The following is a 20,520-nucleotide window of genomic DNA, read 5'->3' as shown; positions in this document are numbered from 1 at the left end:
AGTCCCCACCTAGTACCTTTCCGGATTTCCTCTCGGATCTGAGATTCCATCTCCTCCATCTGCAGCAGAGTCTTCTGCCAGTAGCGCTCCGCACGGCGGCTCTTGGTGCAGAAGACGAACAGGGCTAAGGGCGGTAGAGAGGCAGGTCAGGCCTGGAAAGCCCTTTAGAAAACATTGGTGGGCACATGGCCGTGCACAGGACCCAGGCCTAGAGGGAGAGGTCCTGCTGGCTTCCTCTCCACCTGCTCTGGGCAGGGTGTGGGAAGGTGGATGGGTGCCCTCAGCCCACAGTCCTCCCCTCCCTGGTGGGCTGGAAACTCTTATATGGTAAAGGGTTCGGGAGTACCCAGGAAAATACTGCTGATGTCCCTTTCTCACAAATAGTTTGTGTTTAAGGGGTGCCTGGGTGGCTCAGTGGGTTAAGCCCTGCCTTCGGCTCAGGTAATGATCTCGGGGTCCTGGGATCAAGCCCCACATTAGGCTCTCTGCTCAGCAGGGAGCCTGCTTCCCCCCTCTCTCTGCCTGCTGCTCTGCCTACTTGTGACTTCTGTCAAATAAATAAATAAATAAATAAATATTTTAAATTTGTTACAAAAAAATAGTTTGTGGGGTTTTTAAAAAATATTTTTTTTATTTATTTGACACAGAGAGAGAGAGAGATCACAAGTAGGCAGAGAGGCAGGCAGAGAGAGAGAGAGAGAGAGGGAGAAGCAGGCTCCCCACTGAGCAGAGAGCCCGATGTAGGGCTCGATCCCACAACCCTGAGATCAGGACCTGAGCCAAAGGCAGAGGCTTTAACACACTGAGCCACCCAGGCGCCCCTAGTTTGTGTTTTAAAACAGTGGTAAACCTTATAAAATAGTGTGTTTTAAACCTTATAAAATAGTGTGTGCTTTAAAATAGTGGTAAACCTTATGAAATAAAGATGGTGGGTCAAACACTTATAAAGCAAGTGTTAAGGTAAGGCAAAGGTAGGAAAATTCATTAAAATATGATAATTAGTTAAGAGATACATAAAATACACAAGTAAAATGTGGTCATCAAAAATATAAAACAGTGGAGAGATGTGACTGGGTCTTGGTTTAAGCATCTTGGTTTAACCCAACTCTTGGTTTTGACTCAGGTCATGATCTCAGTGTCATGAGATCAAGCCCTGCATCAGGCTCCATGCTCATTGCAGAGTTGGCCTGAGAGCCTCTCTCTCCCTCTCCCTCTGCCTCTCCTGCTCTTGCTCTCTGAAATAAATAAAATAAGTCTTAAATATATATATATATATATATATATATATATATATATATATATATATATATATATATATATATATATAACGGGGGGGGAGTAAAAACATAAAGTTCTGTTCAAAATTAACTTACTATCAACTTAAAAGAGACTGTTATATACCTAAGATATTATATATGAACCTCACGGTAACCACAAAGAAAGAACATAAAATACACAAAAGAAAAGAAAGAGAAAAGATGAAAGAAATCTAAACACACCACTAAAGAAAACTATCAAACCACAAGGGAAGAGAGAAAGAGAAGAGAAAGGAACAGAGAAAAACTACAAAAAGAGCCAAAAAACAACTAATGAAATGATAGTACAGCTATCAATAATTATTTTAAATATAAATGGACTGAATTCTCCAAAAGACATAGGGTGGATGAGTGGATTAAAAACAACATCAGGCACCTGGGTGGCTCAGTGGGTTAAGCTGCTGCCTTCGGCTCAGGTCGTGATCTCAGGGTCCTGGGATCGAGTCCCGCATCGGGCTCTCTGCTCAGCAGGGAGCCTGCTTCCCTCTCTCTCTGCCTGCCTGTCTACTGTGATCTCTCTCTGTCAAATAAATAAATAAAATCTTTAAAAAACAACAACAACAACAACCAGACCCATCTATAGGCTGCTTACAAGAGACTCACTTCAGATCTAAGGACACACACAGACTAATACGAAGGGAGTAGAAAAACAAGTTTCATACGAATGGAAATGAAGAGAAAGCTGGGATAGCAATACTTACATCAGACAAAATAGACTAAAACAAAGACTATAATGAAGACAAAGAAGAGCTCTACATAATGACCAAGCGGTCAATCTGACAAGAGAATTATAACATTTGTAAAGATCGATGCATTGAACATACCTAAACATACAAGGCGAATGTTAACAGGCCTAAAGAGAGAAATAGACAGCAACGCAGTAAGAGCAGAAGACTTTAACACCCAACTCACATCAACAGATCACCCAGACAGAAAATCAATAAGGAAAACATCATCCTTAAACGACACGCTGGACCAGATAAACTTAACAGATATATATACAACATAACATCCAAAAATAGCAAAATACATATTCTTTTCAAGGGCACATGGAATATCCTTCAGATAGGTCACATGGTAGGCTACAAAACAAGCCTCAATGAATTTAAGAAGACAGAAGTAATATCAAACATTTTTTTCTGACCTTGTGGCCAGTAATTAATTATAAGAAGAAAACAGGAAAAGGCACAAACATGTAGAGACTAAACAAAATGGTACTAAACAAGCAAAGGGTAAATGAAGAAGTCAAAGAGGAAATAAAAAAAATACAGAGAGACAAATGAAAATGAAAAAAAAAAAAAAAACAGAACAAAATTCTTGGGACGCAGCAAAAACCATTCTAGGAGGGAAGTTCATAGTGCTACCTCAGGAAATAAGAAAAGTCTCAAATGATCTAACCTTAAAGGAACTAGAAAAAGAAGAACAAAACACAAAGTTAGGAGAAGGAAGGAAATAAAGATCAAAGAAGAAATAAATGAAACAGACTAAAAAACAATAGAAAAGATCAATGAAACCTAGAGCTGGTTCTTTGAAAAGAAACAAAATCAACAAACCTTTACTTAGACTCATCAAGAAAAAAAAAAAAGGACTAAATTAAATCAGAAATGAAAATGGAGAATTATAACTGATACCACAGAAATACAAAAGGTAAGAATACTATACAGTTGGCTACACCAAGTCAGACAACCTGTGAAAAAAAATGAGCCAATTCCTAGAAATATACAATCTTTTAAGACTGAATCATGAAACAGAAAATCCGAATAGACTGACTGCTAGTAATGAAATCAAATCAGTAATCAAAAAAAGTCCCCTAAAACAAAAGTCCAGGTCCAAATGGCTTCACTGGTGAATTCTATCCAACATTTAAAGAGGACTTACTACCTATCCTCTTGATATAATTCCAAACAACTGAGGAGGAAGGAACAATTCCAAATTCATTTTATGAAGCCAGCATACCAAAACTGGACAGAGACATTACAAAAAAAAGAGAACTACAGGCCAGTATCATTGATGAACCAAGGTCCAAAAACCCACAACAAAATTTTACCAAACCGAATTCAACAATGCATTAGAAGGTTCATGCACCATGACCAAATAGGAGTCACTGTAGGGATAAGAGGATGGATTAACATCCACAAATCACACAACATGATACACCACATTAACAAACAAATGAAGGACAGAAATCATATGATCATCTCAACAGAAGCAGAAAAATTATTTGACAAAATCCAACATCTACTTATGATAAAAACTTTCAACAAAGTGGGTATAGAGGGAATGTACTTCAACACAATAAAGGCCATGTAGGACGGATCCACAGCTAATATTAAACTCAGTGGGGTAAAACTGAAATTGTTTCCTCTGAGATCAGGAAGGATGCCCATTCTCACCAATCTTATACAACACAGCATTTAGAAGTCATAGCCATAGCAATTAGGCAAGAAAAAGAAATAAAAGGCATCCAAATTGGAAAGGAAGAAGTAAAACTGTTACTCTTTGCAGATGATATAATATATTCAGAAAACCCTAAGGACCACCAAAAAAATTATTACAACTACTAAACAAATTCAGTCAAGTCGCAGGATACAATATTAATACACAGAAATCTATTGTGTTTCTATACAATAATAAAGAGCTGAATAGAAAGCAAAATAAGAAAACAATATCATTTACATTTGCATCAAAAAGAGTATAATACTTAGGAATAAATTTAACCAAGGAGGTAAAAAAAAAAGGTGTATTCTGAAAACTAAAAGACATTGATGAGAAAAATTGAAGATGGCACAAAAAAATGGGAAGTTATACCCTGCTCATACATTGGAAGGAATTATTGTTAAAATGCCCATTCTACCCAAAGCAATCTACAGATTCAATGCAATCCCTATCAAAAAATATCAGTGGTAATTTTCACAGAACTAGAATCCCAATATGTAAATGGAACCACAAAAGACCCCAAACAGCCAAAGCAATCTGAGAAAGAGAACAAAGCAGGGTATCATGCTCCCAGATTTCAAAATATACTACAAAGCTATTATAATCAAAACACTATGGTACTGACATAAAACCAGGCACACAGGTCAATGGACTAGAATAGAGTCTACAAATAAACTCACACTTACAAGTTCATTAATCTTCAACAAAGGAGGCAAGGATACACAATGGGGAAAAGACAATTTCTTCAATAAATGGTGTTGGGAAATCTGGACAGCTACATGCAGAAAAATGAAATTAGACCACTTTCTTACCCCATATATAAAAATAGAGTCAAAATGAATTAAAGACTTAAATGTGAGTCTTGAAACCATAAAATGTTTAGAAGAAAACATAGGCAGTAAGCTCTTGGATATCAGTACTGGCAATATTTTTCTGGATATGTCTCCTCAGGCTAGGGCAACAAAAATAAACAAATGGTACTACATGAAACTAAAAAGCTTTTGGATGGTGAAGGAAACCATCCACAAAACAAGAAGGCAGCCTACTAAATAAGTGGAAGACAATACTGGCCAACGATATATTCAATAAAATGTTGATCCCCAAAATACATAAAGACTCATACAACTAAAAAGCAATCTGATTAACAAATGAGCAGAGGACCTAAATAGACAATTTTCCAAAGAAGACATGCAGATGGCCAACAGACACATGAAAAGATGTTCATCATCACTAATCATCAGGGAAATGCAAATCACAGCCACAACGGGATATCGCTTCACGCCTGTCAGAATGGCTGGTATCAAAATGACAAGAAATAACAAGTGTTGGTGAGGCTGTGGGGAAAAGGGACCCCTGGTAAATTGTTGGTGGGCACGTAAATTGATGCAACCATCATACTGTGGAAAATATTATGGAGGTTCCTCAAAGATTAAAAATGCAAATATCCTAGGGCCCAGCAATTCCACTTGTGGGTACTTAACTGAAGAAAACACAGTAATTAACTCTAAAAGATACATGCACCCCTAGGTTCACTGAAGCATCATTTACAATAGGCAAGACACATAAAGTTACCCAAGTGCCCACAGATAGATAAATGGATAAAGAAGTCGCGGTGTATTGATACAGTGAAGTATTACCCAGCCCTGAAAAATATCAGGGCCATCTGTGACAGCATGGATGGACCTAGAGGGTATGATGCTACGAAGTCAGACAAAGAAAGACAAATGCTATGTGATTTCACTCACATGTGAAATCTAAAGAACAAGACAAAACAGAAACAGACTCATAGACGCCGAGAAAAATCTGGGGGTTGACAGGGGTGGGAGGTGGAGGATTGGATGAAATAGGTAAAGGGGATTAAGAGGTATAAACTTCCACTTATAAAATAAATAAGCCTCGAGGACCTAATGTACAACATAGGGAATATAGTCAATAACATTGTCGTATCTTTGTAAGGTGACAGATGGTAACTGAAGAAAAACACTGAATCACTATGTTGTATACCTGAAACTAATATAATAATGTATGTCAATTATAATTCAGTAAAAAAATGGTAAACAGTGACTTTCCCTGGGTGAGAAAATGATGGGTGATTTCTGTTCTCTGTTCTTTATCATTTTCAGTTCTTTCCACAATGACCAGGCATTAACTTGTGAAACATTTAAAAGATCAAAAATTATGAAACACAAAAGATTATACACCAGTATTATATCATAGTCCCTTTCTGGGGTAGGGAAGGGGGAAACACACAGACACACACACGCAGCCAAACCTTGTACAACTGAGTTTGAACTGTGTGGGTCCATTTCGACACAGATTTTTAAAAATAGATACTGTAAGAACTGTGTATTTTTTCTTCCTTACTACTTTCTCTTTTTTGAAGATTTTTAAATATTTATTTATTTGTCAGAAAGAGAGAGAGAGAAAGGCAGGCAGAGGGAGAAGCAGGCTCCCCACTGAGCAGGGAACCCGATGCAGGGCTCAATCCCAGGACCCTGGGCCATGACCTGGGCCAAAATTCGCTGCTTAACCGAATGAGTCACCCAGGCACCCCTCTTCCTTATGACTTTCTTAATAACATTTTCTTTTCTCTAGCTTACTTTAAGAATGCAGTATGTAACACATGTAACATACAAAATGTGTTGACAGTAAGGCTTCAGCCAACAAGAGGCTACCAGTGGTTAAGTTTTGGGGGAATCAAAACTTACCTGTGGATTTCTGACTGTGCAGGGTCAGCACCCGAAACCCACATTATTCAAGGATCAACCATATCACCTTCATAACCACTATTTTAACAGTGGGGCTGCCTACCAAATATGTAGGTTAATCTTCCCTGAACAATGCTCTTTTAAGTTTCCTCAGTAGCTCCTTAGCACCTAGAGGACTGTCCAAGGTTCCAAGGTCCTGTGCCCGGCACTCAGGGCCCACAGCCTGGAGGCAGCACATCCCCCAGCATCTATCCACTTCTGCCTGGATGAGCCGTAGCCAGGGCACACCTGGTCTTTGCGCAGGCTGTGTCCCCCGCCCATCATGTCTTTTCTCCTATGTGCCAGTCTTCAGAGGGGCTGGGACAAGATGGGGCAGGTCTGGCATGGCGTCATGAGAGAAGGGCTCCTTACCAACCACAGAGAGCAGCAGCAGGACACTGCAGATGACGATGGACACAATGATGGCCGTCTCACTGCCCCCCAGCTGCAGTGTGGCAATGGTCTGGTTGAAGTTCCCAACCTGGATCTGTATGGAGGTGGAGGGAGGGGCTGCAGCTTCCCTGGACTTGTGCCTTGGCTCTTCTCCTCCCTAGCTCTGGGGCCCCAGGCAAGATACCTAACCTCTTTGAACTTCAGCCGCCACATCTGGAATGCACTTTCCCCGAGTTGCCCTGAGGGCTATATGAGAGGCTAGAGAGGCTACCTGTTCAGTACACGGGGCTGTGTTCATTATTATAGCCTGGCAGGAGCCATGGAGGAACCAGACACAGGGCAGTTCACAGGCCCTGGCTGTAGCCCACCATATCTGGAGGGCTGTTCAAGGACCCAGGGCGCAGGCGAAGTCTGAGGACTCAGAGGGCATAACTGGGACCGGGGTGCAGGTGAAAGGGAGTTTTTCTGGTCAGAGTTTGCCCATTCTGGGCATCACCAGCTGCCTGAGAGGGAGGGAGCTCCCCACCCAGGAGGCATGCAAGCAGGTACAACATAGAAAAGGTCCCATTTCTGGGCCCTCTCTGCCCTCCTCCTGTTTCCCCTCCCTCTGTGACTCTGCATGGTGGGGGAGGCCCAGACTCCAGGGGGAGCATCAAGTCGAACAGGGACAACTTTTTTTTTTTTTTTTTTTACTTTTTTTTTTATAAAACTTCTTTTCAGTGTAACAGAATTCACTGTTTTTGCACCACACCCAGTGCTCCATGCAATATGTGCCCTCCTTAATACCCAGCAACTGGCTCCCCCAACCTCCCACCCCCCTGCCCCTTCAAAACCCTCGATTATTTTTCAGACTAAGGGCTCTGAAAAACAGGGACAACTTCTTATGGCCTCTGAAGGTCCAGCCCCATCAGGCCTATCCCATACCCATCACTGACCTGGAGCAGGTCCCTAAGTGCTGGGGCCTCCTCTGTCAAGTGGGGATGTAAAGCTCTGCTTTGCTCCCCTTGCCTCATCCACTGAGCACAATGCTTGGCACCGGCATGGCATGTGGAGAAGGGGTTGGCACTCAAGCAGATGGGGCAGGGCTGGGGGCCAGGGCCACCTCCACCTGCGGCACTGTGTTTACTCACTGTGATGGGCAACTGGCCCTCGGCTGTGCCCAGGGACTCGTTGACAGAGCAGTGGATGACTCTGTCCGAGACAATCTGGATGTCACAGGCCACTTGGCCTATCTTGATCCGGTACTCGTGGCTCTGGAGGCCCAGGCTGTCCTGCTCCTTCTGCGGGAGCAGAGCGGGGGTGCTCACCAAGGGCTATGGCGGAGCCCGGCCCCGCCATGTCCTCGCCTGCCGCCTCCCCTGCACCCCTGGGCACTCACATGGATAACCAGGGTGAGTGGCTCCCCGGGGTGGTGCTTGATCCACTTCTCCCTCTTGGCCGTGGAGAACTGTGGGTCAGGGAGATAGTCGAGGCGGAACCTGCCGCCCCGCCGCGCCTCCTCGGGGTCCAGCAGCTCCTCGGCCACAGCCACCTCATCGGCGTAGGCCCGCCCGTTGATGAAGAAGTCCACGGGGGCAGATGCATTGCTCAGGGCCCCCGGGGATGGGCAGGTGATGAGGGTGGAGTTGAGAACCTTGCAGAGCTGGCAGGGGAGGGCCAGGGTCAAGGTGGAGGACAGGCAGACAGACATGGAGAAATGGAGAGAGATGATGGAGGTTTTGGAAGACAGAGAGAGAGACAGAGGCAAGGGAGAGGCAGCAGAGTGAGGCCTGGGCAGTCAGGGCCACAGGCTGCTCCCCACCCGCCTTGGCCCTGTGCCCCCTCACCGTGGGCTCCCGGCCAATGTGGTGCACAGCCATGGACACATTCTGCACCATGTGGAAACGCTCGCCAGCCACGGTGATGGTCCTGCCGCCACTGCGGGAGATGGCAAGCCTGTCAGACCCCCTGCAGGTCCAGAGAGCAGACTCAGCCTGGGGTGGGGCAGGTCTGCGGTCTCACCTGACAGGGCTGCGACGGGGACTGATGGCCGTGATGACGGGGTTCTGCATATAGTGGAAGGTGAGGTTGCTGCGCACACAGCCCCGGTGCTCAAAGCGCACACATACAGACACAGGGGCTGGCAGGGTGCCCTCGGGCACCGTGCAGGTGATGCTGGTGTCCGTGCGCCTGCGGAAGGCAGTGCCATTGTCAGCACAGCCCCACCTCCCCCCAGGGTCACTCCTGCCTGTCCCATCCCCCAGGGCAGGAGCCTGTGCACTTGGCCTGGGTTCCAGGCCTCCTCGGCAGGGCCCCAGCCTGGGCTTCTGACCCCTTGCACAGAAGCCTGTTGTTTCCCTATTTCCACCACCACACCTTTGCTTGGGCTGTGCTCCCCACCTTCAACACCCTCCCTTCTCCTCAAACCGTGCCTGTCCTTCCCAGTTTTCCACCCCATCCCACATCACCCAAGAAGACTTCCCAGAGTTCCTCTCTCAATGGCCATCCCTGCTGTGGAGTGATTCTGAAAATACTGATTTTTCTCCCCATCTCAGATGTTTCTATTTCCTGTGGGAATATCCGCTTTCCCCTGCCGTGACTGTACTGCACTCTTCTTGGTAGCCACAGCAATGCCCATCCTTGGGGCCTGGTATGCAGTAAGTACATGATAAAGACAAAGGCATTTCACCAAGAGGTTATGGACCACACCCCTGCTGGCAGACACATCAGAAGATCTGAGAATGTGTACAATCATCACCATTCTCACTGCAGCTGTCACTTCTGAGGTGCCTACTGTATGCCACAGTATTACTCATAACTACTGTTCTTACCAGATGAGGAAACTGGGGCTCAGAGAGGGAAAGGGGCTTGGCCAAGGGGACACAGCCAGTGGAGACTCAAGTGATCCTTGGTGCAAGGATGTCCTTCCACCCCTCTAGCCCCCCAGCCTTCCAGTTACCCTGGGCTAGAAGGGATGGCCGAGCCCAGGGGCTTACACGAGCTCTGTGCAAGGCTCTGTGTCATTCACCAGGACTTGGAGCTCAGAGCCCACATGGAGGTCGCTCCCATGGATTGTGATCCTGGTGCCCCCAGCCTTGGGGCCCTTGTCAGGCTCCAGGAACTGGACCAAGGGAAGCTGTGGGAGGAAGAGAGGTGGTCAGGCCTCAGGCCGTTCCCCAGGTGTGTGCCTGGTGGGGTGGGTGGGAAAGTGAACATGGCCTCTCTTACCACATAGGAGAAGCGCTCCCGGGACTTTCCCTCCTTGGAGGCATTCACTGTCACCACGTCTGAGAATGCCCCTGGCACTGGCCCTGTGGCACACACAATCCTGGGGGGGAGGCAGCTTTGGTCAGCGGAGCAGCCCGAGGATCTCAGGAGCTGGGTATCCTCCCTCGAATAATGTCCCCCAGTACACCCTGACGGTGTGGGAGCGCCCCACATTTGCCCTCAGCTATCAGCCCTGCCACTTACAGTGAGCGCAGCCATGCGGCCAAGACACCCAAAGGCATTACCCACATCAAAATACTGAGGCCATTCCCTGTCACTTGGCAAACAGCCATTCTGAAACCCCCCATTGTCACCCTGATGCTAGGCTCTTCCCCAGGACTCTCCCACAGTTCTGCAACCCTATGAAAAAGAAGCTGGGTAAGATAGTCTCTTTGGACCCAAATGTTCTCCAACCATGAGAACATTGGCTAGGCTGGGAGACTGATGGTCTTTCTGCAAGCTGGCCTTACAGTCCCCCAAAAGGAAATCCAGCTTAGTCCCTGCTTTTGCAGAGCCCCTCTGGGCCGACCCACAGCTGCAGGCCCAGACCTTTGTACCACATGGGCAGCCCCACGCTTTGTTAATTGCAAAGTTTTTGTTGTTTTGTTTTTTATGAGTGCAAGGCTTCTGTGGAAGGGGAGCTGGTCTAGGGGCACCTGGGAGGGCTTCCCAGAGCAGCAGGCACTGAAATGTGAACCTGAAGGGTAAAGACGAGTGGCCGGAGCAGAAAAGGGCAGGACACACAGGGAGGGGGAACAGCTTGAGCAAGGTCCAAATGGTGGTGGGCCATTTCTGGGGAGCTGCCGGCTGCCGAGAAGATTGGGATGGCTGAGGGGAGGGGGAGGGCAGAGCTATGGCTGGCACTGTTGGGGGCGGGTTGCTAGAGGTCATTCAGAATCGCCCCAGGGACTGCCCACTACTCACTCCTCGGACACCGTGTATCTGTCAGCCAGGGGCTCACAGGCCACGCTGCCAATCCACACGCCATGGGCCACGTCGCTAAGCCGCCGGCCTAGGTTCCTGCCTCGGATGGTCAACAGGGTCCCGCCATCCAAGGGGCCACTCAGGGGCTCGATCTGCCAGGTGACAGAGGACGGATGAAGTTCTGAGGCTGGGACACCAGCAGCCTTCCCCTCCCCCATTACTGACCAGGGGGAGGCAGGACCATGCCCACCTGCTGCTCAGGAGAAGGTTCTGGTTCTAAGAGGGCTGGGACCACCGTTCACTTGACAGGTCCCTGGGACTGCCAGGGAGGGTGTGCGCGTGGGTTATTGAGCCCACATGGGTGTGGGGATGAGAGTGTGTGTGCACAAAGTCAAGGATACTTGGATGGGGTGGGGGGTCTCCTGGGGACAGTGAGGTCCGCTCCCAGATGTCTGACCACAGGATCCTGCATCCCGGCCAGAGCAGGGCACCTGACGCAGGCTAAGTCCGTGACAATCCTGACCTAAGACTTTCTTTCCTAAAACTGAGGCTCAGCGGTTATTACCAGTTATTACCACCCTATCGGCAAGGTTTCCCTGACCTCACTATAAAAACTGTACGCAAGCCCCAGTGTCTCTGCTATCCCAGCCTCCCCCCTTTACTCTGTTTTTCTCCATAGCACTCACCATCTTCTATATACAAGTTATTGACTTCCTTACTTATTACTGCCCACCCTGCTCCCCAACGACACCATGAGCTCCGGGTTGAGGGTGCCGTGTGTTGTGTTCATGGCTGTGTCTATGGCACGGAGGGAGCCCAGCCCCCAGCAGTGCTCAGGAGGTCACTCTGCACGCCCGGCCATGTGAAGCACAGGAGCCACAGGTCTGAAGGCCCAAGCAAGCAGCCGTGTGTGTCACACAGGCAGGCCCGTGGGCACGATGGGCCCCCATGGCTGGTGGGGGGTTTACTTACCGCACGGATCTCAGGGGCAGGGCAGGTGCCAGGCAGGGGCTGCAGGGGCCCCCCCAGGCGGCAGCCGTCACTCCACACGCACAGATGTCCCAGGTCCTCCCGACCCAGGCACTGAGAACAGTCAGGGCTGCCCATGGCGCAGTTATAGACCTCCACTGGGATAGACAAGGAGGCAGCATGGGTCAGGCCCCTGCCCCATGACCACAGTGCCCTCAGCACCCTCCCTCTCGCAGGGATGACCCCCCCCACCCCTGTCAGAGGTGAGTCCTTGTCCTCCAAACCCTCCAGGGCCTGCACTCAGCACAGTGCAGCCACAGCCTCATTAAAATCTGTCCTCACCACAATTCAGTCAGCGGGGAGCTCTTTACTAGCCCCAACGGACAGATAAGAGACTGACAGTCGGAGGGGAGAAGCGACTTGCCAAAGGTCCCATAGCCCATGAGTGGCCAGGCCGGGATTCACACCCAGGCCTGAGTGGGACTTTTCACCCACCACTGAGCAATGTGGGCTCTGTGGGCGCCAAGGCCTCAGACGCTCGGAGGGGCCCAAGAAGGAGCGCAGGAAGGGTTCTCCAGGGCCTTGGGTATTCAGGCTGGTGCTGGGGTCTCTCTGGGGTCTTCATGGTGGGGATGAGGGCCCCCATGTCCATCAGGGGTGGCCAAGGCTCCCCATGGACAGGTTCTTGGGGAATTGATTCAGTCCATGTAGGAACAGCAAGGACACCGGCCACAATCTGGGGGTGCTATGTCCCAGACATAAATGTAAGATCTGTGTGCATCATCTCAGCAAATCCTCACCAAGCCTTCCGTGAAAGGGTCTGTGCCTCATGTCCCATGGGGACGATGAGGCTCAGAGAGTGACGGCTAAGCAGGGGCCCACAGCTGCACAGCCGTTAGCACAGAGATGCCTGGCCCAGAGGAGCTGCCCAGTGAATGAATACTGAGCCAGTGACCAAGTACAGATGGGCAAGGCTCGGTTCTGAGAACCTGTGTGTTAGGGAATGACAGGACATCTGTGACTGTGCAGTGAGCACTCACTGAGTCCCCCAAGGGAGAGCCCCACCCATTAAGACTGAATCTCCTGTGGCCACATGGGGTAGATGGGGGCCCCCACCTGTCATGGGGGCAGGGCTGTCCAAGTATCGGGCTGGCTGCCCCTTTAGCTGGAGGCTGAGTGGAAACACCTGGCTCTTCTGGGTCGTGTGCAGCTGCCAAAAACAAGAAAGAGCATGAGGGGCATGAGTGGCATCTAGGTCTCTGCTGGGGGAGGGGATGGTTGTCCTGGAGAGAGGACAGGGCAGGGATGTTGAGGATGGGGGGATCAAAAAGAGGAAAGGAATAACGTGGGAAGGAAGGAGACAGCATCTGGATTTGTGCAGGCCTCCCCCCACACTCATACCCCACCCCCACACACATCTGAGCCATACCACTCACCACCACTTGGTTGCAGTGTACAGTAGATTCATTCACCCACATGGCTTCAAAGATCTCCTCTGGCCCGAAGCTACATTCTAGGGCTGCGCCCTGGAAGACATGGGGGCGCCGAGGAGTGTGGGATCAACACTCATTACCCTCTGCCTCCATCAGTAGCACATCATGGCCTACTGCCCTGAGGAGTGGGCTGAGTCCTACTCCCAGGCCCCTCCCCGCCGCAGAATGTCCTTCCTGGTCTTCATATCCAATGTTTAAGGGAGACAAGGAGTACATGAACACCTAGAACATTGGCCTTGAGCTCTCCGTGCCATTAAAAACCTCACCAGCATCCCCCAATGGCCTAAACCAAAGGCCTTTTACTCAGCTCATAAAGTCCTGACTCTTCAGCATGGCTGGCATTCAAGGTTCAACCCAGGGAGACTCCACCTGCTCTTTGAACCATAAAAACCCCCCTCCTCTCTCCCACATGCTGATGTCCAAGCCATGGCAGGATGCTTTTTGACATGGCACAGGCCGCCCTGCCCCCGGGCCTTTGCCCTGTCCATTCCTCTCACCCAAATAACTTATCTCCCCTTTACCCACCCAGCGCAACAACACAGCCTTCAGAATGCAGTTCAAATGCCCCATATTGCAAAGATTTCCCAGTCCCTCCCCTTAAATCAGGTGGATGCCCCTCATTTTATAATTCATTCATTTGGCAGGGGGTTGGGTGCCTGTGGGGACTCTGAGAAGTTCCTAAAGCCTTCCCACACCCTGTATGCTGAGGACCACCCTTATCCCCCTGCCCAGGTTCTGTTTACACTGGTGTGTAAACCCTGGGGAGGGTTGGGGCTGTGTCTCAGCCCCTGTGACACCTCCAAGGGCAATGGAGTTCAGCGAGTGAGCTCAGGTTCCATCGGTTTGCATCCCATACTCTGCTACTTCCTAGCTGTGCAACCCTGTGCTAGTGGTCCTCCTCTCTGAGCCTTGGTCCTCTAAACTTGGCAATAGAAACAGGCTTCCCTGCTCTGTAGGGTTGCTGGGGAAACAGGAACTGATGTATCTTTAGTGGGTTGCACACTGTTGGTGACTAATATATGTGGCTCTTAGTATGCAGGAGGTGCTCCACACATGTTTGTTGACTAACTAAACAGGGCCCAACCCCCCAGACTCATCTTGTCCAGCACAGGCGTCCAGGAAACAGTATTGATGAATATTTGCTGACTGAACAAGCCAGCCTCGTGGCAGGACTTCCTGTTTATGTCCCTGTTGTTAGCAGATGTGACACCCTGAGGAGAACACAGGTCAACAACCCCCTACCTCACCCCCCCACCTGCCCAGTCTCCCCATTCCCAGGAAGGTGGCTGTTGAGCTCATCTGCCCATGCTGAAGTTGGCAGATGATGGTGGTGGAGGGGTCTGTCCTCTTGAGTCTCTGAACCCAGGTCTTAGCCACTCGGGACAGCAAGCCCAAACTGTCTTGGGGCTCCTCAAGGGGTAGGGCCAGAAAACAGGCCTGCTGCAGAGCCCAGGCAGGGGGCTCTGCTTGCCTCTACCCTGCCCTTCATGTTCTAGAAGCAGGCCCAGGTCCAGGAGTGCCGGGATCACTCAGGCACACTGAGGGTAGACACGTGTCCCCCAGGATCCCCAGCTGGGAAGCAGCAGCCAGGATCCAAACCCAGGGCTTGGGCCTCCCCCTGCTGGGCTCCCATAACCCCAGGGAGTAGCACTGTCCTCCACACCAGCCCAGGCCCCTTCTTGTCCCAAATGTGGCAGGGTGGAGTCAGAGGGTGCCTGCCCCCCACAGAGCTCTGGCCCCAGCCACGAGGCTGCCTGACACATCCCAGATGCCCAGCACGTGGCCCCCACGTGTGACAGCTGTCACAGGCCTCCGTTCCCCCTTGGAAGCAACAGATGGTGACTCCCCAGGAGCTGGGGAGGGGGATGGCTGGCACACTTCCAGAACTCGTCAACGCTTCCCACCCAAGACACTCTTCCAGGAGGGACCCAGAAAGGAGCTGCATCTCCTCCTCCCCATGTGGGGGATGGGGAGGGGAAGGCAGATGGCAGGGAAGAGCACTGTCTCAGGAGTCCAGGGCTGGGGTGCAAGTCCAGCCCTACGTCATGTATATCTACTTCCACTTTCCAGGTCTCCTTTTCCCTATTTGGACAGTGGGGAATGGGGCACCACAGGGCCACTCTTCGGGCAAGACAGGCCAGCCAGAACTGAGGAAGTGTATCCAGAACCTGGGGCAGGGTGGGCCAGAAAAGGACCAGGTCCACCTGTGGGCTGTGGCCCAGCTCTGTCGGGAGAGCTTTGGAGGGTAGGAGAGTCTGGGGGTCCCCCACCAAAGCATTTCCATATATAGTGGGTCCTGGCCAGAGTTTCCCTCAGGAGCTGTTAGCAGCCTGCCGTCCCTTGGACTGGGCCCTCACCACCTACTTCTCATTCCTCCAACCCCCTGCAACCACCCTGGGCCTTTCTCAGACAGAACCTGGAAACTCAGAGACACAAAACCAGAGTGTGGGTGGAGGGCCCAGAGTATGGGTCCCCATCCAGGACGCATTCTCCCCAGCCTCCCACCCCGCCTGGGCCTGGCCCCCACCTACCTGGAAGGCAGCATTGGCCAAACGCACGGGGATGCTCTGGGAGCTGCCTGTAGGCACGGGTGCCAGGGCTGAGGGCAAAATCTGGGGGCAGTCCTGAGGGCTCTGCAGTCAAAACACAAGGAGGAGAAGGTGACACAGGAGCGTTTCAGAAGGGACAGGACTCCCTGCAGAAGTGCCTGCCAGCCTGCGAGGTGAGAAACACCAGGAATAAACTCACAACAGCTGCCACCCTAGAAGGTGTCATTTGATCCTCAAGACAAGCATAGGGGCAGGAGACTTTACTGACCCCATTTTACAGATGAGGAAACTGAGGCACAGAGCAATGAAATAAACTGCCCAGTGAAGGAACCAGTGCCCCCGTGGCTGCTCCGGGGCTGGCCTCCCTCCCCATCTCTGAGCCTCATCTCTTCTGACTATAAAATGAGGGACTGCACCCACTCTCTAAGACTCGGCTTCTGGGCTCACACATGTTAAATGAGTCAGAGAAAAGAAACTCCAGGTTTCTAGATGTCCTGTGGGAAACGGGCTCTGAGGACCCTGGTGCCACCAGGTTCCACACCCCTCCCCATAGCCTCAGGCAAGAGTCACAGCCTCTGGGCCGAGATGCCAGACGCCCAGAGTTCCAGGGCAGGCCTGGGCATCAGCATTCCTGTGTGGGCAGTACAGCCACTGAGGCCTGGTAGAGCAGGGGCTACCTCCAAAATGGAAGGGATGGAAGGAAGGAGGGCAGGTGGTGATATACCTGAGTTCAAAGGGCAGTTCAAAGACGAGCTCTGCCCTTTGAACTCCTACTGGCTGCCTCCCAGGCCAGAAACAGGCCTGATCCTGAGTCTTAGGGTGAGGGGCAGAGACCAGGGGGCAGGGCTGTGCCCACTCTGCTGCCTTAGTGACCTCACTGAGCTTTAAGTCTGGAGCCCTCACCCTGAACTAGGCTCTCCCGACCCCCAGGTGGGCTGTGTCCTGATTCCTCACACTCCGAGCCCGACCGCCAAAAGCCTGAGAGGAAGACCGAGGACCCAGCAGCAGCCACATCGCACCAAGGCCTGACCACTCTCCAGCCCAGAGGGCTTTCTGCTCTGCCTTCCTCCTGCCCAAGTCTGGCTGGGGACAGACTTGGGGACACCATGATCCACGTGTGTCCACCTTGGGGTCACCCAATCAAGGCAACGGCCTCTGGGGATAGACTTGAGAGACCTCCCTGGGGGTCTTTTCCCCCTATTGTTAATCAGACAGGGAGCTCCTTAAAGGGCACCCCAGGGACCCAGCATCCCACCGAACCTCGAGGTCAATGGGTGCTCACCATGGCAGCATCAGTGGAAGCCATGAGCTCACACAGCCCTCACAGTGCTCCTGGCTGGTTCTGAGCACTCCACACTGTATTGACTCACCAAATCCTAACTCCCAACAGCCCTATGAGGTAGGCACAATCATCGTACCCATTTTATGGAATGGGCAGCACCGGAGCCCTCCTGGTTATCCCAACCGTTTGCTGACCACCAGGCCAGAAGCCTCGCCTGGACTGGTCTGTTTCCCCAGGAGTGGCGCCTAGTGCAGACCGCAGAGGCCTTGGCTGAAATAGCAGCGTGGCCAGGCCAGGGCAAGGCCTCCTGGGCGATGTTTCTGGAGGGCCAGGAGGGAGGAGCTTGTGTCCAGCTCAGTGGGAGCGCACACAAACCTCTGTCCCTCCGAGCTGCTGTCTGGCAAAGTCTCGTATGTAAACCCCATGGAATTTCAGAGAATGGAACCCACATGTTTGCAATCAGTCTGCATGGCCGCTGACAGTTCTGCCTTGCAACTGGCTGGGGGCTCTGTGCTCTGTCCTCCCAGCTCCACCCCACCAATGGGTCAGTGGCTGACAGGAGGGGCTGGGGAGTGAGGGTCAGAGGGGCAGCTTCCACAGGAGGCTCCCCAGAGGGAATGACATGGGACTACCCCCAAGGGCCTCCCATTCTCCTTGATCCCAATCTATGATCCCATGGCCACTTTGATGTTTGTAACCATTCTATGGAGTGGAATCAAGACTAAGGGTCCTGGCACACCTTTGCCCTCCTTTGGTACCTCCTCCCCACCCCACCCCCCGAGTTGGCTAACCCTCCATGGGGCCAGCTGGAGCGTCTGCTACTAGCCTCCAGCCATCTGTCTCCAAGTCTGGCTTGGCTTTTGGGGAACTTCCCCCACAGGCCTGCGGTTTGGGAAGACTGACTCTACTCCTCAGCCCCAGGGATAGGTGGGTGTCCCAGGCCTGCCCTGGCCTCAGCAATTGGTTCAGAGAGCGTAAGTGACCCTAGTTTAGCCAGTGAAAGTCAGCTGCGGGACTCGTATAGAACCAATAAGAGAAAGAAGCTCTTTTTGTTTTCTGGGGCTGCCAGGAAATCAGGAGCCTGCCCGGAGCTGCTGAGGCTGACTTGGCTACCAACGGAGAGGGCTGCCGGAGCATGGAGCCCGCCCAGAGGGGCAGAGAGCCCCGACAACGTGGTGGGAACCCCTGGATCCAGCTGTAGCTGAAGGTGATGCAACCCCCAGACTTAACACTCATAAGTCAATTAATTCTGTTGGTGCAAGGCCAGTTTGAACTAGGATTTCCTCACATGCAACCAAAGGACAGGGGCCTCCCTGTCCCATTCCAGGCCAGGCCATGGACACGTCAAGAAGAGACTGGGTGGCTTCTCCCCTTTGCTGGAGTGCCACCCGGGGCACCGCCTGCAAGTTCAGGAAACCACAGCTAACTGCCCGCACTCTAACAGAGCTGAGAAGGTGGGACACCAGGAACAAGGACAGAGGCTTGGTCGGCAGTGCTGGGAGGCACCACCAACCCCGACGGAAGCCCAGCATGTGCTGGTTCACAGAGGGTCTCACCTGTCCCCACAATGGGACTCACAGACTCTCTTGCCGTCTCTCCCAGGCTCAAGGGTCAAGAGCTGGTGTCCCAATACACGCCTGGCCCAGGGGCCTTGAATCCACCACACAGGGTCCCTTCCTACCTCTCTGTACCTTCATGGCCCCCTAAGCTCTCTCCTGTCCCTACCAAACCACTCTCCTCAATGGCTCCTAATGAAGTTCAGGTTCACAGATGCAGCCACGCCACCGGAGGGGCCTGGCCTCCCACCTCTTTTCCCCTCCACTTTCTCCTTCTGGTGCCCACTAGGGAATGGGAAAATAACAGGAGACTCAGCCTCTGGCAGCTCCCCAGGGACACCTCCCTGGCCTAGCGCAAGCCCTACTGTCTCCTCCCAGCGCTCAAGGGGCACAGGCAGATGTGCAAACCTCCCAGCCCACCACCTGACCAGAAGCATGGCGCCCGCACGGCTGAGATGTAATTAAGTGCCAACTTCAGTATCAGAGCCTTCTGCAGGCCTTGGGAGGGGCTGCCTCTTCTCTTCCTAGATTATCGTAATGCTCTAAGACAGGCCCTCTCTGTGCTCCCCACCCCAGTTGCTGGTCCCCAGATCAGAGGACCTGGGGGGGGTGGTTTACAAGATGCTGCTGCAGAAACATTTCCAGGCTGGCAAGCTCCTATGCATCTGTCAGGACCCTGCACAAAGGTCCCTTTCCCAGAGAAGGGCTCTCTGGCCCACCCAGTAAAGCGGCCACCAGCTCTTAGGTAGAACAGGGGCCTTTTAGGGAGTACCTACAATGGGCCACGCATGGAGCTAACTGTACTCCCAGGTGCAGTTGCAGATTCCCAGCACAGCGAAGGAGGGCCATTTTATTTTTATTTATTTTTTTTTTAATTTTTTAAAGATTTTATTTATTTATTGGACACAGAGAGAGATAAAGAGAGAGAGAGAGATCACAAGTAAGCAGAGAGGCAGGCAAGCAGGGAGGGAAGGAGGGCCATTTTAAAGAAGTAAAATGGACAACTTTACAGCAAGCAAAATAGGTGATGGGGGAAAAGGCACAGAGAGATTCAGTAGCTTGGCCAGGATCACACAGCCACAACACACACCTTGGGCTCTTGACTCATGATGGGGAGAGCAGAATTATGTCTAACTGGGTCCTGCCCACTGCCTCGTGCAGACTCAGGCATACAAAGGGTGCCCGACCAATGCTGAACAGACCGTGCTAAGGTGGGGTCCTCCTCACCCCACCACTCCTGTAGATTAGAGCACAGGACTCTGGCTGCCAATGCATATGCTGTATGTTCTCATTCACTGAGTCCCTGCTCCGTACTGAGCCCTGGCTGGGGGCTGGGACATGCGGACCCCAAATGAGAACAGGAGTCCCGGTTGGCCAGGACCAGAAACCTAGTGTTCACTGCAGAGGCCTGGGGGCCTCCCCTATGGTTTGGGCACAGGACACCCCTGGAGCTCTCCCCCAGTGCCAGAAGGCCCATGTTACTGTGTCAGTCCTTTGAGTTAAACTCCTGATGACTCTTCTGCAAAGCAGTTTTGAGGCTCAGGCAGGAGGTGCAGAGACCAGAGGATTCCAGGTGTGGGCCATGGAGCCCCCACCCCTTGCACCTGCA

At 51.3% G+C, this 20,520-nt stretch overlaps 1 protein-coding gene across 2 annotated transcripts in view; it reads right to left on the bottom strand.

Annotated features, from left to right (window-relative positions):
* PLXND1 (plexin D1) overlaps positions 1-20,520 on the bottom strand; it is a 57,458-nt gene that overhangs the window by 10,980 nt on the left and 25,958 nt on the right. For both annotated transcript variants that reach the window (XM_082748349.1, XM_082748350.1), the window contains exons 9-21: positions 16,056-16,157; positions 13,468-13,557; positions 13,148-13,241; positions 12,035-12,189; positions 11,063-11,214; positions 10,100-10,199; positions 9,868-10,007; positions 8,894-9,061; positions 8,719-8,809; positions 8,271-8,534; positions 8,023-8,172; positions 6,872-6,986; positions 17-124 (exon numbers count right to left, since the gene is read on the bottom strand). In XM_082748349.1, the coding sequence (XP_082604475.1) occupies positions 17-124; positions 6,872-6,986; positions 8,023-8,172; positions 8,271-8,534; positions 8,719-8,809; positions 8,894-9,061; positions 9,868-10,007; positions 10,100-10,199; positions 11,063-11,214; positions 12,035-12,189; positions 13,148-13,241; positions 13,468-13,557; positions 16,056-16,157 (1,729 nt within the window). The remainder of the gene's footprint in view (positions 1-16; positions 125-6,871; positions 6,987-8,022; positions 8,173-8,270; positions 8,535-8,718; positions 8,810-8,893; positions 9,062-9,867; positions 10,008-10,099; positions 10,200-11,062; positions 11,215-12,034; positions 12,190-13,147; positions 13,242-13,467; positions 13,558-16,055; positions 16,158-20,520) is intronic.

This window comes from Mustela nivalis (genome assembly GCF_964662115.1).
Source record: "Mustela nivalis genome assembly, chromosome: 1".
NCBI lineage: Eukaryota > Metazoa > Chordata > Mammalia > Carnivora > Mustelidae > Mustela > Mustela nivalis.
Note: the sequence above shows the minus strand (reverse complement) of the source record. Positions and strands in the feature narration are given on the sequence as shown.